This window comes from Fukomys damarensis, unplaced genomic scaffold (assembly GCF_012274545.1).
Source record: "Fukomys damarensis isolate Sample0158 unplaced genomic scaffold, DMR_v1.0_HiC HiC_scaffold_23, whole genome shotgun sequence".
NCBI classification, from domain to species: Eukaryota; Metazoa; Chordata; class Mammalia; order Rodentia; family Bathyergidae; genus Fukomys; species Fukomys damarensis.
In genome coordinates this window covers 7,407,558-7,421,959 of record NW_022900935.1, presented here as the reverse complement: position 1 = coordinate 7,421,959, position 14,402 = coordinate 7,407,558, and the positions used below count along the sequence as shown (strand labels likewise).

The following is a 14,402-nucleotide window of genomic DNA, read 5'->3' as shown; positions in this document are numbered from 1 at the left end:
GGCAGTTTCTTTTTATTTTGGTATATAAAAAATTATGATGCAACTTATAATCAATAATATTCAGTGACAGGGAATATGCTCTAAAAAAAATAAGTCCAGCTCCCATGTGGGAAAATAGCCTATGAGGGCAGAAACAGAAGCAAGATATGGATTTAGCAGTACTACAATAGTCACAGGAAGACTCTTCACTTAGATGTGAATTTGGGAGATATAGGAGCTATAATAATAGGTATTCAGAAGTGTGTGTGTGTGTGTGTGTGTGTGAATGAACTCAGGACCTTGAGCTTTCAAGGCAGGCAGTGGCACCACTAAACTAAATCCCCAGCAGTAATAGGTAGTCTGATGCAGACAAAACTGGAGACAAAACCAATAGAGAGAACTTACAGACTATGCAAAAAGTTTAAGGCAAAAAGAAGGGTTAAGGGTGATTCTTGAGCTTTTTGCTTCACCAGCTAGGAAAATTAGAGATACTATTTCCTGAGATAAGCAAGACATGTGAGAAGTGCATCTGAAAAGCAAATACAAATATTTTCTTTTAACATGGCAAATTTGACAGGACTGTGGTCATCTAAATGGAGGCTCTTTAAACATAGATAGTGTCTGAGCATCCTCAAACAAGGGGCCATAGGAAATACACATGTATTTACAGAGGATGGAGCAAGCCTCTGGCAAAAGAGCTGTTTAATTTGTCCAAAAACAGAATTAAAGTCACAATGCAGATTTTTTCTAAGCTTGAGATCATTTATGTGTGATAGACTTACTTTTACAATTGTGGAGTATTGCTGGGAAAATTTTTGACACTGGTCCAGTTTTGTCTGATTTCTCTCAATTTCTGCAAACAGATCCTAGTAACAAAAGTATCACAACATTATCATCAGTGGAACAAGTGAGGATTTAGTATGTTCTAAGGCAGTGGTTAAAAAAATCTTAGCTGTATTGGAATCACTAGAAGGCTAGTTACAATACAGGTTGCTGGGCCCCAACTTCAGTTCTGACTCCGTAAACCTGTGATGAGGCCTAAGAATTTCATTTCTAACATATTGCTGGGTGAGGCCAATGTTTCTGTTCTGGACTCCACATATTTTTTTTTTTTTTTAATTAAGACAGAGTCTTGCTATATACAGTAGTTTAGGCTAGTCTTGAACTCACTATGTAGCCAGGCTGACCTTGAACCTCAGCATCCCAAGTGCTGGGGTGACAGCTATGCATCACCATGCCTGGCAGCTCCACACTTTGAGAACCACTGTTCCTAGTGTTTTACATGTACACTTCATTTAATCCTAATGATAATAACTTTATAAGGTAGTTAAATGATTAATGAACTATGTTCATTAAACTCTGTTCAAAAAGAAAAGTTGTAAGATTTATTTATTTGTCCACTGAATGATTTCAATATATAGTCATAAAAACTCAGGATCAAAGGAACAAGTCCCTCTGGCCTAAATGTAAAACCAGCGTCTTTATAACATCTGTTTGAACCCCCTCTAAGCAGTGACTTAGAATGTCGTGCTCTTTGGGGAAGCTTTACACTGCTAGAACATCACCCTCTTTTATGATAAGCTAATAACCATGGTGGTGAGCCACACCCACCGTCTGCTGGCTGAGCTGCTCTGACAGCACTCTGCTGTCCTCTGCCTGCCCTGGCTTCATCATTTCCTGCTGGGCAGTGGTTTCTTCAATCCACTTGATCAGAGTTCCATGGCAGGCTCTGTAATCTCCCAGAACTTCCTGGATACTTTCTAGCTCAGACTGACTGTAGGAGCAAAGGGAAACTGATATCAGAGATCTTATTACAAACACAATACAGGAAATGAGGTAATTCCCTCCTTTGCCTGGGCCTCCACTTGGGCTTGACCAGACAATGCAACTTAATTTCTGGAAATAACTGATGCAAGACTGAGTGACACTTAAGCACATACTTACTGCCCTAAAATTGAGTAGAAATCAGTTGGAACCGACTCGTTCTAGAAACCTTCTCATGGTATGGAATCCTGTGATAGTCCTTGTTCACTGTTTCATCTAGATTATCAAAAACATGGTACTGATGGTACACATGTATGTACCCTTGAGAGAGTATCCTTTATGAACACTAAACAACAGCTATGCTTTATGAATCACTGTAATTTCTTAGGGGCAGAGAATGAGAAAAGTGAAAAATAGTAGTTGCTATTTACTTATATTACTTCAATCAGCCTTGGGATAGTAATTCAACTTATATGGATTGATAAACTGTTCTGCATATTTCCCTATCCAGCTGAGCCTCAAAAAAGTATAGTTTTTTGCCTTGTTTATTCAATCTGTCATCAGAAAGAAGCTCAAGTAACAGAAATAGTACCACCAATTAGCAAATGCAATGGAAACAAGAAATTCTGCAAGGCCCCAATATGAAAATGGCTCAAATTTGGTTAAACAAGAATCACAACCAGGATCATTATATGACCTTCATGTGTATATTGTTAAAGCCATCATCAGCATGACTTAACTAGATCAGATGTAGGATCTAGAAGAGCAATTAATAAGATCATCACTGCTAATTTGAAGGCAAGCTTCAAGTCTGTCTTGACATTAATGATCCCCATTTTCTGTCATTATCTTACTCATAATTGATACTATTGTTAAATTTCTGCACCTCCCTATCAATTCCTGCCTTTAAAAATGAATTCATGGATATAATTCTATTTTTTTTAAGTCCTGGTCCCCAAACCCTAAGAGGAAAAAAGTTGGAACTGCCACTCACCGGGTCTCTAACTGGGCAGTGACACGGTGCCAACGGTCCTGTAGCTGAGAGCCTTTTTCCTGATAGCGCTCCAAATCCAAGCTTCGCTCTGATGTCAGATGACTCAGCTGCTCTACCACTACCTTGGCCTTGGCAATTTCTTCATCCAGGACTGAGAACACTAAATTCTTATCCTTCACATCACTAAGCCAGTGCTATAAAAACATAAGCACAGTAATAGGTTAAATGTTTTCCATGCTTAAAAGCACTGTGAATAAGGGAAGAAGTAGGACACTGTCTGCAGTGGACTCCACAGTGTAACTGTGACTCAGAAACTAGGCTATAGAGTATTTGTGCCAGAAATGCCTCCATGAGTCATGGTCTCTGCTTTTCTAATGCACACTGGGCAGTCAAGGGCAGGCATATCATATGGGAAAATGTGCAAAGACCTTGTGTTTGAAATCAGGATACATTATTTATCCAGTTGAGTCTCATCTGTAAGGGAGGATAAATATCCCTCCCCATCCACCTCACAGAGTGGATCGTGAGAATCAGATGAGATAATAGCTAAATGCTTCACAAACTTGCATTACAACCACTGGTTGTGTGCAGTTAAGCTGTGATTTTATGGTGTGTGTTTGTGTTTGTGTGTGTGTGCATGTGTAAATTCAAATTCAAAGTTATAGACTTTTTCCCTTTCTAGCCAGATATATTGCTTAATACTTTCTTTGTGTATATGTTAAAATATATTAAGTGTATTTTGTTCAGTTCAAATGCAAACTTAAGTCAGTATGCCATTCAAAACAAACTGCATTTCTCTGATAATTGAAGGCAATAGATATGTTAAATCAACCTCTTAAGAAACTAGAACTGACCCGCAATGTGGACCGATGGGATTCCAGAGCTGAGAGATCTGCTGGTACTGCTTCTTCTTGACTCAGCTTGATTTCATAACCTTTGACCAATAGTTCAGCATCCTGTATGCTACGCACTATGATGTCGATTGTCTTTAATCTGTGGGGATGAAAATCACCTTTCTTCATTAGCACATAAATTTTAAGACTTCAGTTATATAGCAGAATGCTACAGAGAGGTTCACAAACATAACTTACTAAATTGATCTAACCATTATTGAATAATGAGAAGGTTTTTATAAAAACATCTTATAAAGAGACATAACTACCTCCTCGATTTTGCTGACAATTTAAGACAATTCAAAATGAAGTTTTAGGGCTGGGGATTTAACTAAGCGGTGCTGCGTTTGCCTTGCAAGAGCAAGGTCCTGAGTTCTAACCCTTCCCCCAAAAATGAAGTTCTAAGTGGGCCTGGGACATACACACATGTGGTGGACTCATGGATAAAAGACCAGAAACCCACACAACACTGAAGTGCCTAAGCTTTGTCACACCAGGTCATGGGCACAGATGGGTGGGTAGGAGGAAGACATTTAAACTCTAATATCTAATTTAGTTGGAAACTTTTTTTTCTTTTTTCTGGTACTGACAATCTCAGGACCCAGGCCCTGGAAATTTTTCTTTTTAATGTTTAGTCTTTTCCCTTTGTGTTAATTCCTTTAAGAAGTATCTACTCACATAGAAATAAAGCACAAAATAATGCTAACACTGCAAATTAATTCCTCATATATATCACTTATTCAATGCTGTCCAAATGAATATACTTTATGTTACTAGGAACTAAAGTCAAGACTTCTTGTCATAGGTAAATACTCTTCAAGATCTGCAATCTTAGCTGGCCATGGTGGCTCATGCCTGTAATCCTAGCACTCCAGGAGGCTGAGGCAGGAGGACTGCAAGTATGAGCTCAGCTTGGGCACCTTAGTGAATTTAGTAAGACTGTCTCAAAATAAAAAATTTACAAGGGGGCTGCAGATATAGCTCAGTGCCAAGGTCCTGGGTCCAATCCCCAGTACCAGAAAAAGAAAACAAACAAATGAACAATTTCCAATTTTTCTCAATTATTCATGAAACACTCCATGTTCTTCCCCATCTGATCCCAATGAAAAATATAATGCCATGTGGACCCAGCCTGAGCTGACTCACTTATTCAGATAGACAGCAGAGAGACCATAGACATGGTCCATCTTCTCCACCAGCAGATTCAGCTCTGAACGCAGAGTTGGGACACTCGAACCAGATGGGGACTGATGGAGGAAGCTGTTGCATTTTGTACAAATGGAATCCAATTCAGACCTCAGTTGTTGCAAATCCTCTTGAGTGTGCTTTCAGGAAAAAGAACAGGATAAAGACAGAGACAGAACCGAACAAGATATTAGAAAGCAGGCCTTATTTAATTTTTTGAGACAGGGTCTTGCTATGTAGTTCAGGCTGGCCTTGAACTCACTCTGTAGCCCGGAGTGGCTTTGAACTTGCAATGATCCTCCAGCCTCAGCTTAATGAGCACTGGAATTATAAGTGTGTGCCATCATGCCCAGCTAGTCCTTATTTTAAAAGCAAAGCATTAGAAACATCAAAATGCTTATACAAGAATGTTTGCACAAACTAAGAAACTGCTGTTTTTACATTCTTATAAAGGGGGGGGGGCTTTAAAAAAACCAACAAGCCAGAATATGCATATGTAACCACTCCAAGATGATTGTAAACTGCATGAATTACAAACATATACTAATAAAAATTTTTAAAAATATAAATAAAATACAAGTTACAAAAAACAACAACAAAACACATAAGGAAGGAAAGGGCAGGGGAAGAGTTTCTAAAATGTAACACAGAGAGAAACAAACAAATCTAACTGCATTTGAGATAAATTACAATCACACTTAAGAGGGAGGTTCAAGAACACATACAAGTAATTTCTGAAGATAATAGTTGGACTATAGGTATATCTTCGGTGAAAGATAAAAAGATCTAGAAATAAATGTTGAACTCTAGTTTAGTAGGTTTGTTTATTCAGTATTATGAGCTACCAATCTTCAAAGTACTATAAGTAATGCTAGGTCAGCACAACAACTCCTTTCTCTGGGGAAGGGAGTTACAAATACAGAGGTTAGAATAAATCCTGGGTTATGGGTAATGGAGCTGGATAAAGAAAGATACCTATAAAGTCATCTGTCTAGATGATACATTTACATATGTATACTCGCATAGATACACACATGTATATACAACATACATGTGTTTGTATATATGCATAACTGTGTTGGTAATGTATGTTTTCTAGTTATGTCTGAGCAGCAGACACAAGCAATGACACAACTATAAGCACATTCAGCACCCAACTCTTGGTTCCTAAATATATTCTCCACCCAAAAGATGATGAACTCTTTGGAAAAATAGTTGATTCCTGGGTTAGAGTTGAAAAAGGTAAGATGAACCTGGAATATCTTGCTTGGTCAAAACTAAAGTGCTCAAAAATAAAAGGACATAGAAACCTGTTTGAAGGGGTTCCCATTGACTAAATTTGGGAAAATTAGCTGGCCACTGGAGCACATGCCTGTAATTCCAGCACTCAGGCTAAAACAAGATCACGAGTTCAAAGCCAACCTAGACTACATAGCAAGTTTGAGGCAGGCCTGGAGTACACAATGAGACTCATCTCAATAAAGCAAAACCAAACCAAACAAAAGCAAAAATCTGGGAATGGTGGTGCACTTCCATAATCCTAGCAGCCTAGGACATTGAAGCAGGAGGATAGTAAATTTGAACCTAACCTGGGCAACTTAGTGACTCAGTAAGACCCTGTCTCAAAATAAAATTTTTACAAGGTCTGAGGTCAATGGTACAGTAGCCCTGGGTTCAATCACTAGCAATGCAGTAAACAAAATGAACAAATGAAATGAATAAAATTGGTATTAGCATGTTCTATTTTTTCCAGGGACAAAGATATTTTTGTACGACTATTAAAAAGTAGAAAATGTTGGGCTGGGGACTTAGCTCAGTGGCACAAGGACCCGAGTTCAATTAACCAGAAAAAAAAAGTAGAAAATCTTCACATTGAGAATATAGGATTATATGGATGTCTTATACAGACATACTAAAATCTCTTTCAGCCAGCGAAAATCATACTGCACCTCTCATCTTCTTCTTCAGGTTTAGGTGTAACTGAGAAAGGTAAGAAAAATCACTTCTCATGTGCCATTGGTTGCCATCTCCTTTACATTTCCAGATAAATTTAATAATCTTCACAGAGCTGTCTCACACCATCCCAAGCACAACTGTTCTAGTAAAGACTAAATTCCTTCAGTAATGTTTTCTGGAAATTTAAAAAATATACTAATTACTAGTCTATGACATCTTTTATACTGAAGTTAGTAAATGTGTCTTCAACCTTTTATTTTTCTTTTATTATAGTACAGGCCAAAAACTAGGGTCATGACTTGCATGCCACAGTGTACTTAATAAAGCAGTATTTGTTACTTTTGTTTCATTTACTGTATTTTATAGCATTTTACTTTTCCTAGGAAGATCATACTATATGTACTCATTGTTTGAATTTCTAAACAATTCTGTGACTTACGCATTATTGTTTCTACTTTACAAGAAAACTAAGGAGTTAGTTTACTCAAAGTCACAGAGACTGTGTGCATTACAGCCCACACTAGAATCTTAGTCTTTCTGTGTATTTACTGAGCCATAGGACTGAACATCACCATGCTTATGGGTATCTAAGTCATAGAAAGTAACACAGGCACATAAGGGAGAGAAGCATCTCTACTAAGTAAATGGAAAATACATAGCCCAAATGAAATGCTTAGAATAATTTACTTTCCTGTAGACTTGCGAAGACAGGGAGACTGGTAATCAATTCAGCAATACATTTGAGGCTGAACACATGCTTCTCCTCAGGTAAAAAGCGTGCATAGGCCGCAAGGGAAAATCTCTGAGTTGTACTGTCATGAGTCTCTGGCCTCATTTCCTAGGGTCCAAACTGTTTTGCAATCTAATTGATGAGAAAGCATCGACTCTGCCACCAGCATCCATCTTTCTCCTGGGGCTTACCTCCTGCTCTGCAATCCTTAATGCAATGTCCTGCCGAGCATCTTTGTCAGTCTTAGAGCTGGCTGGAGACTGAATTCGTTTGACCAGCCTCTGCTCACACTCCTCCAGGCGTAGCCGGATATTCTTCAGCTCTGATATGTACATCTTAGCCACAGTTTCCTCTTTGTCCTCTGTGAATGCACAAGCACAGAGGACCATTAAGCTCCATATCAGTGATCAACAAAGCTAAGTACAACAGAGCCCCCTCAGACAGAGGGTACCAGTAACTCCAGCAGACCAGATATCCCACTGATGAAAGCAAGGTCTCACCTCTTCAGAGAAATTGCCTGGTCCTACAGTCCACGAATTTTAAATTGTCTTTTAAGGACCCAAATATGTTATATACACAAGAAAATGTGACAGGTTAATTAGCAATAACAACCAAAATATCAACGTCCACAATTTAAGAATTCATCTCTGTAAGATTTTCTCTAATTCAAGTTGGTATTACTTTGTAGTTTGCATGAAGGGTCTAGCACCACCCCTTAGGACCCTCATTCCATCATTTTCCCTCCCTTGTCCTAGCACACACACCATTCTCCATAGACTTCATCAAGTGCTGGAAGTGGGCTTTACAAGTTTCCACGTCTTCTTCTAAACGCAGGCGATCAGACACTGAGAAGAGTGCAGAGTCATGACTATCCTGCAAGAAGTCTTCATAGTGGGTTTGGAGGTTTTTCATTACCTGGTGGCTCTCCCCTGGTGCTAAGGAGCGAAGCTAGACAGAAGAAGTCAAAAGAAACTTCAATAAAATAGGAACATAACATGTTCTTCCTATTAAAGTCTACCAATTGCATATACAAAGTGGTGCAGAAATCATAAATGTAAACACTTTGATTTTCACAAACTGAATCCATCCATGTAATTAGTATCCAGATCATAAAACACTGCGAGCACCCTAGGAGTACTCTTTGTGCCTTAGTGGATTTGACACTTAGTAATTGTTAGTCCACTTTTATTTACGTACTATACAGTTTTATGCAAAGAAGATGTCTGTCCTGCAGAATTTGCCAAAGATGTTATTTATTTTCATCTAGTTTTGAAGATTCTCAAATTCCTAAACCTGAAATAGTGCTTCTAATTCATTCCCTTTGTCTGGGAAGAAGTCTCACAGTAAAAAGAAAAGCTTCTTCTGAAAAACTTCCCAATATGATGCAAATCTGAGGTAACATTTTCACAATTACCTTTTCTAGGTTCCAGGTCTGCACAAGGTCAAGGTCTTTCCGCAGGTAGTTCCAGGAGATAAGGCTTTTGGTGTTAACATGTAGCTGATGCCAAAGAGCCATCACCTTCTGATAAGATTGTTCCACCCTAGAAATAATAGGAAACCTGGCTATAGCTTTTATAAGACTTGAGTTCCACAACAGAGACCTTCTACAGAAAAGCGTAATTGCTTTTAGCAGAACTGAGCTTATAGTTAAGCAAAAGCAACATGTTCTGACAACTTAGGAATTTTTATAGACAAATTAACTGAGATCTTCAATTCCGATTTGTTACATTATTATGTGTATCATATTCATATATATTTAATAATTTTGAAGTATGATACTGAACGTAGTTTGATTACAAGAAGATAGAAAGGGGTGTGGGATTAAAACTGATTAACATATGTCAAGTGCAGGTACCAATGTCCCAAAGTAAACCTTCCATCATCATATATTAACATGTGCTAATACCATTTGGAATTTTCAAAAAATCATAACACTAATGCACTAATGTTTCAAAGTGGTTTGCTATGTTCTATAAATTTACAAATATGCTAAAATGTTTAGAAGTTAATAGCAAGCTAGGAATGCATCTCAGTGGTGCTGTGCCTGCCTGGCAAGTACAAGGTCCTGAGTTTGATCCCTGGTACTAAATAAATAAATAAATAAATAAAAGTTAATAGCAATTCAAGACATTTATTTGGTATTCCAAAGCAAACTACAGCATGCTGGGCTTGAGAAGATTTTTTTTAAGTATCCCAGGACTAATTTAATCTCAATATCTAGAAGACCTGCAGACAACACAGTTACATACACTCACACATGCTAAATTATCTTAATTTTACTCAAGTTGAGAAGATGTAAAGTATAAAGATTAGGATGGCAACCTAGACGCAGGACATTATTTAAATGAGATATTAAGCCCATTAATTTAACTTCCCACTCTTAAAAACAAACAAACAAAAAAACCCTGAAATTTCACTACATTGAAATAAAAAGTTTAGGGAATCTCAAAAGAAGACTAAAAACAAAAAGAAAAAAAAAGTTAAAGAACATTAGAGAATCAGCTCAAGTCCAACACTTGGACTCATTCAACAATGGTTTGAGTTCTTACAACATACCAGGAATAGTTCAGTTCTAGATTATGAACCACCTGAAGAAAGCAGAAAGTGCAAAAGTTCTGAGGTAAAAATATCCTTGATGTATTTGAAAAACAGGAAAAATAGCAAAAATACAGAAAGTATGGCAGAAGATGAGGCCAGAGAGGAGAGGCATGACTGGCTCACAATGATGCCCTCGAGTGCTCGGGAGCTCAGCTGCAATGTAGTAACAAATTGAATAGTCAATGTTAAAATAATTATGATATAACTATATTCAGAAGAGGAAAGGAGAAGTTATGGGAGTAAGTGTTTATAAAGCTAAATGTTAATTTTCCATAATAAGAAATTACTGAAGTTGGAAAAAAAAAATCAGAAATATCAGGAAAAACATCAAATTTTTTAGAAATTTGGAGTTAAAGCCCAGAAAAACCTGCTAACAATTGAAAATAGTAGTCTCTGCCAGAGAATCCTTGGGTGGAGGAGATGACTGCTCATTTTCCTTCCCTCCTCCTCTCACAAAACCAGATCTTGCTGTTACCCAGGCTGATCCTAAACTCCTGAGATCAAGGGATCCTCCTGCTTCAGCCTTCCACGTAGCTGGGATTATGGAACACGCCACCACACCTGGCTAGTTTTCGTTATAATAAGCTTTGCAGTGTAACCCAATTTTCTACAACGTGAACATAAATTACTTTAATATAAGTTAAAGTAGCTGTCACTATAAAAATCAACCTTGCGAGAGTAAGCTGTAACCAAGAATTCTTTTAAAAAGAAACAGCACTGAATTATTGAAGATCTACTGTGGCTGAGACTTGATTTCCCTCACAGGAGGAGGACGCTCACAGAAGAAACTACAATTTCTTACTCTGTTCAGGGAGATCATGAATGCAGGTTCATCACTCCTAAATTCAACTAAGACAAACAGCAGAGGTGGCAGCATTTAGCTGATCACAGTTACCTGCTGGCCATGTCAACAGCATCCTTATTGGGGGCCGGAATGAGGAAGCAGACTGATGGCACCATTGCCTCATTCCCTGTGGGGCTGATCACCTTCCATTTGGTCCGCTGAGAGTTATCTTCCAGCACACACTCATCATTCTTGCAAATAGTGATCTGAAGGGACAAAGTCACAAGTTATTGTTAATGGAGAAGCCAGCAACCTATTTCCAGGTACCTGATTCCAAGGCTATGAAATTCTTAAGGAAAAACAAATCTGTTTAAGAAGAGATCTGCATCACTTTAGTGAGGGTTTCTGATTTTACAAATACACAATACATCAAATAAATCAAAGCGATAAGTGTGTATTAAATTCTTGTTACATGTAAAATAACTTAGTATATGAATTATAAGGAGACTATAAAACCCTCAAGAGCCAAGAGTAGTGGCGCACACCTGGAATCCCAGCACTTGAGAGGCTGAGATAGGGGGAATCACCATGACTTTGAGTCCAGCCTGGGCTACATATGAGTTCAAGGCCAGCCTGGACTACTTAACAAGATCCTGTCTCAAAACAAAACACCCAACCAACAAACCAATCAACCAACCAACCAAACAAACAAAACCCTCAAAAGAAATCTCTATACCAAAAACTTTTAAGCGTAAAAATTAAGGGACATAAGTAATCATAGCATTACTTTTTAAAAACTTCTCACTCTTTTCCTAACTTTCCACTCAGATACCTGAAATGTTTAAGCACGTTGGACTCATCAATTTTTTTCTCTTCAGAGACATGTAATCAATATTATTATTCCTATTTTGGAGACAGAAATATGGAGACAGAAAATTGCAGCCTTACTCTTTTTCTTTTATTCATTTATTCTTCTGTATACAAATTTTTGTGAAGTCACACTACTGTACTAGATCACTGGAAATAAAGATGGCATGATGGTATCCACGGTGTGGAATGTATATGCCAATCCCACATACTCTGTGGGGATATACAGCCACAACACTGTCTGACAAAAGCTATTCACCAGGCAGTGCTACAAAGGGCATGACTGAGTCTTGATTAGGGAGGTAAAGAAAGACTATTCTGGGTCTTATAGCCACACTGAGGAGTTTAGGACTTTCACAAATGATGAGAAACTGTAGGAGTTAAGCAGAAGAATGTGAGTTTTTGTTTTGTTTTGTTTTAAAATATCACATTAGTGGTAGGATAAGAATGCTCTAAAACTGAGGAGGCTGACAAAATAATCCAGGTGAAAGAAACTTATGATCTAACTTAGGATAGTAACAGTAGGAACAGAAAGTACTTTTAAGGGATATTTGTAAGGTAGTATTGACGTGGTGGTCCTACTAACTGTGGGGATAAGAAGGGAAGAGAAGATAAGGATATCTCCCAAGTGTCACAAAGTCCCACTCTTGTCAACTTGGTAATTGGGGAATGACGGTGCAGGTCAAGATTATGGAGATGAAGCCTTCTTTTTTAATGATAGGAGGGATCTGAGCATTGTTAAATTCCCAATGTCTGTAACTTGCTCTTTTCCTATAATCGTAACCCTTACTGAAGGCCTCCCTTCTCTCCTCTTTCCTTTAAGAGGAAGGCCTCTCACCTCAATCTGCCGATAGTCACAGATGGCCTTCACAGAAATGGTACTCTTTAGCACATGGTCTGGACTGCGCGGCTTTAGCTGAATGATGGCTTTGGATCTGCCAACAAGACTGGCAACGGAACTCTTGGACTGTATAAGTTGCTCCTTTTCATCCTACAAAATGAGAATAACAAAAAGACATTAATGATATAACTCAGGGTAAGCAAGTCAACAATGAAAACTCAGTGCAGTGCTCCACTCCCTTGAGATTATCATTTCTCAGTTAAGTAGGGATCCTTGATGGAGCTATCTTAGAGATTTAGACAAGAATAAAGAAAAAAAGGAGAGAACATTTCTGTTTTCTACCAAGTGTTTTTGTTCCCTATATTTGCAGATTTCTCCCTGTTCCCCTTTTAATAACCCATAAAGCCACATGCAAAAATAAAACAAAACAAATTTTTAGTTGTCAAATACATCTATATAGCTAATAAAGCATTTCTCCAAATATGGTTCAGAGAATGTGGAGGTTAAAAACAATAACAAAATATTATATAACATTAATATATTATTATTAATTATTTCTCACTGGTACAAATCAGTCTTTCCCTTTCTACTTAGGAAAAGCTAAATTAAGCGAGTTAACATTTTAAATATAATTCCATCTCCTAAGCTCTACTTCACATATTTAACTTTCTTAAACTGAGTTAAGCTTTCTAGATAAAGTTCTCAGTCCTTCAACCAACAACTCACAAACAAATGCTGAAGGTATTTGGTGAAGGCAAACGGTGAAAGCATCATGATAAATAACTTAAGGTTTGCCTTTAGAACCTTGCCATGCTGCATTCATGTAAACTGGATTGGTTTGAATGAAGTAACATGCAAAGCTGAAACTGTCAAATCTCTGCAAACCCAATTATTTTAAAACCTAATGAACTTCTTGGTCAGCAAAATTGGTAGTAATCTACTACCAAATTTCATTAAAGAGCAAATGATAGCCTTTATCTATTAAATAGGATATTCCAGTCCTGTTGTGAGGGATAACAGTTCCTAGAAGAAGGCTTTCTTAGGATGGAGGTAGATGCGATGAGAGTAAAGAGTTAATAATGTTAAGAAATGCCATTAAAGAACTAAGAATATGCAAGTAAAGAAATGCTTAAACAAACTACCTGTGCCTGTCCCCGGGAGCATGATTGGAAGAAATACAACTTTAACTTATTAGTTAAGAAAGAGAAATGGAATACATCAGAGAAGGCAGCCATACTTCCATACTTGAGAGCTGGTCTACCCATTTCAGTTTCCTTACAATAAAGATGTCAATTTCTGTCTAACCCACAGCCAAACATCTCAAGCTGCAGAGACCAAGTGCTTAGCATGGTAAAGTTCTGAAAAGAATCAGAAGCCAGGACAGATGCTCCCGAACCTGACGGACAAGCTGAGGACAAGCTGAGGAGCAGACCCAGGTGACTCCATGCCCCGATGACGCCGCCAACCCGATGCCCTGACCTGGAGAGGAGGGAACAGAGCAACAACCCTCGAGAAGAGAAGATATGACAATTGCAGAGTTACCCTATGACAGGAAGGTACTCTGTGGGAAGGAATAGATAACAGCCAAGGATTATATTCCTCCTTCCTACTTGGAGTACCTCTGAGAGAGACAGTTTAAAGACAACAACTGAAAATTCAGGCTTTTCATTGTAAATTAATTAAATTAACATTCTATATGCCCCGGTGAAGACTGAATGTACCTCGCAAGGGTCCAAGTTCAATCCCTGGTACTAAAAAAAAAAAAAAAAAAAAAAAAAAGACCAAATTAAAACCCAAACACGTTTAAAAAC

General features: G+C 37.9%; 1 protein-coding gene across 23 annotated transcripts in view; it reads right to left on the bottom strand.

Moving 5' to 3' along the window:
- The window catches only part of LOC104863465 (microtubule-actin cross-linking factor 1), a 340,469-nt gene that overhangs the window by 149,837 nt on the left and 176,230 nt on the right, over positions 1 to 14,402 (bottom strand). For 14 of the 23 annotated variants that reach the window (XM_033767735.1, XM_033767736.1, XM_033767737.1 and 11 more), the window contains 11 exons: positions 13,734 to 13,739; positions 12,589 to 12,741; positions 10,995 to 11,149; positions 8,916 to 9,042; positions 8,266 to 8,449; positions 7,693 to 7,862; positions 4,777 to 4,955; positions 3,592 to 3,730; positions 2,738 to 2,931; positions 1,591 to 1,753; positions 762 to 845 (listed from right to left, as the gene is read on the bottom strand). In XM_033767735.1, the coding sequence (XP_033623626.1) occupies positions 762 to 845; positions 1,591 to 1,753; positions 2,738 to 2,931; positions 3,592 to 3,730; positions 4,777 to 4,955; positions 7,693 to 7,862; positions 8,266 to 8,449; positions 8,916 to 9,042; positions 10,995 to 11,149; positions 12,589 to 12,741; positions 13,734 to 13,739 (1,554 nt within the window). The remainder of the gene's footprint in view (positions 1 to 761; positions 846 to 1,590; positions 1,754 to 2,737; positions 2,932 to 3,591; positions 3,731 to 4,776; positions 4,956 to 7,692; positions 7,863 to 8,265; positions 8,450 to 8,915; positions 9,043 to 10,994; positions 11,150 to 12,588; positions 12,742 to 13,733; positions 13,740 to 14,402) is intronic. The other 9 variants (XM_033767743.1, XM_010625879.3, XM_010625873.3 and 6 more) reach the window with 1 other exon arrangement.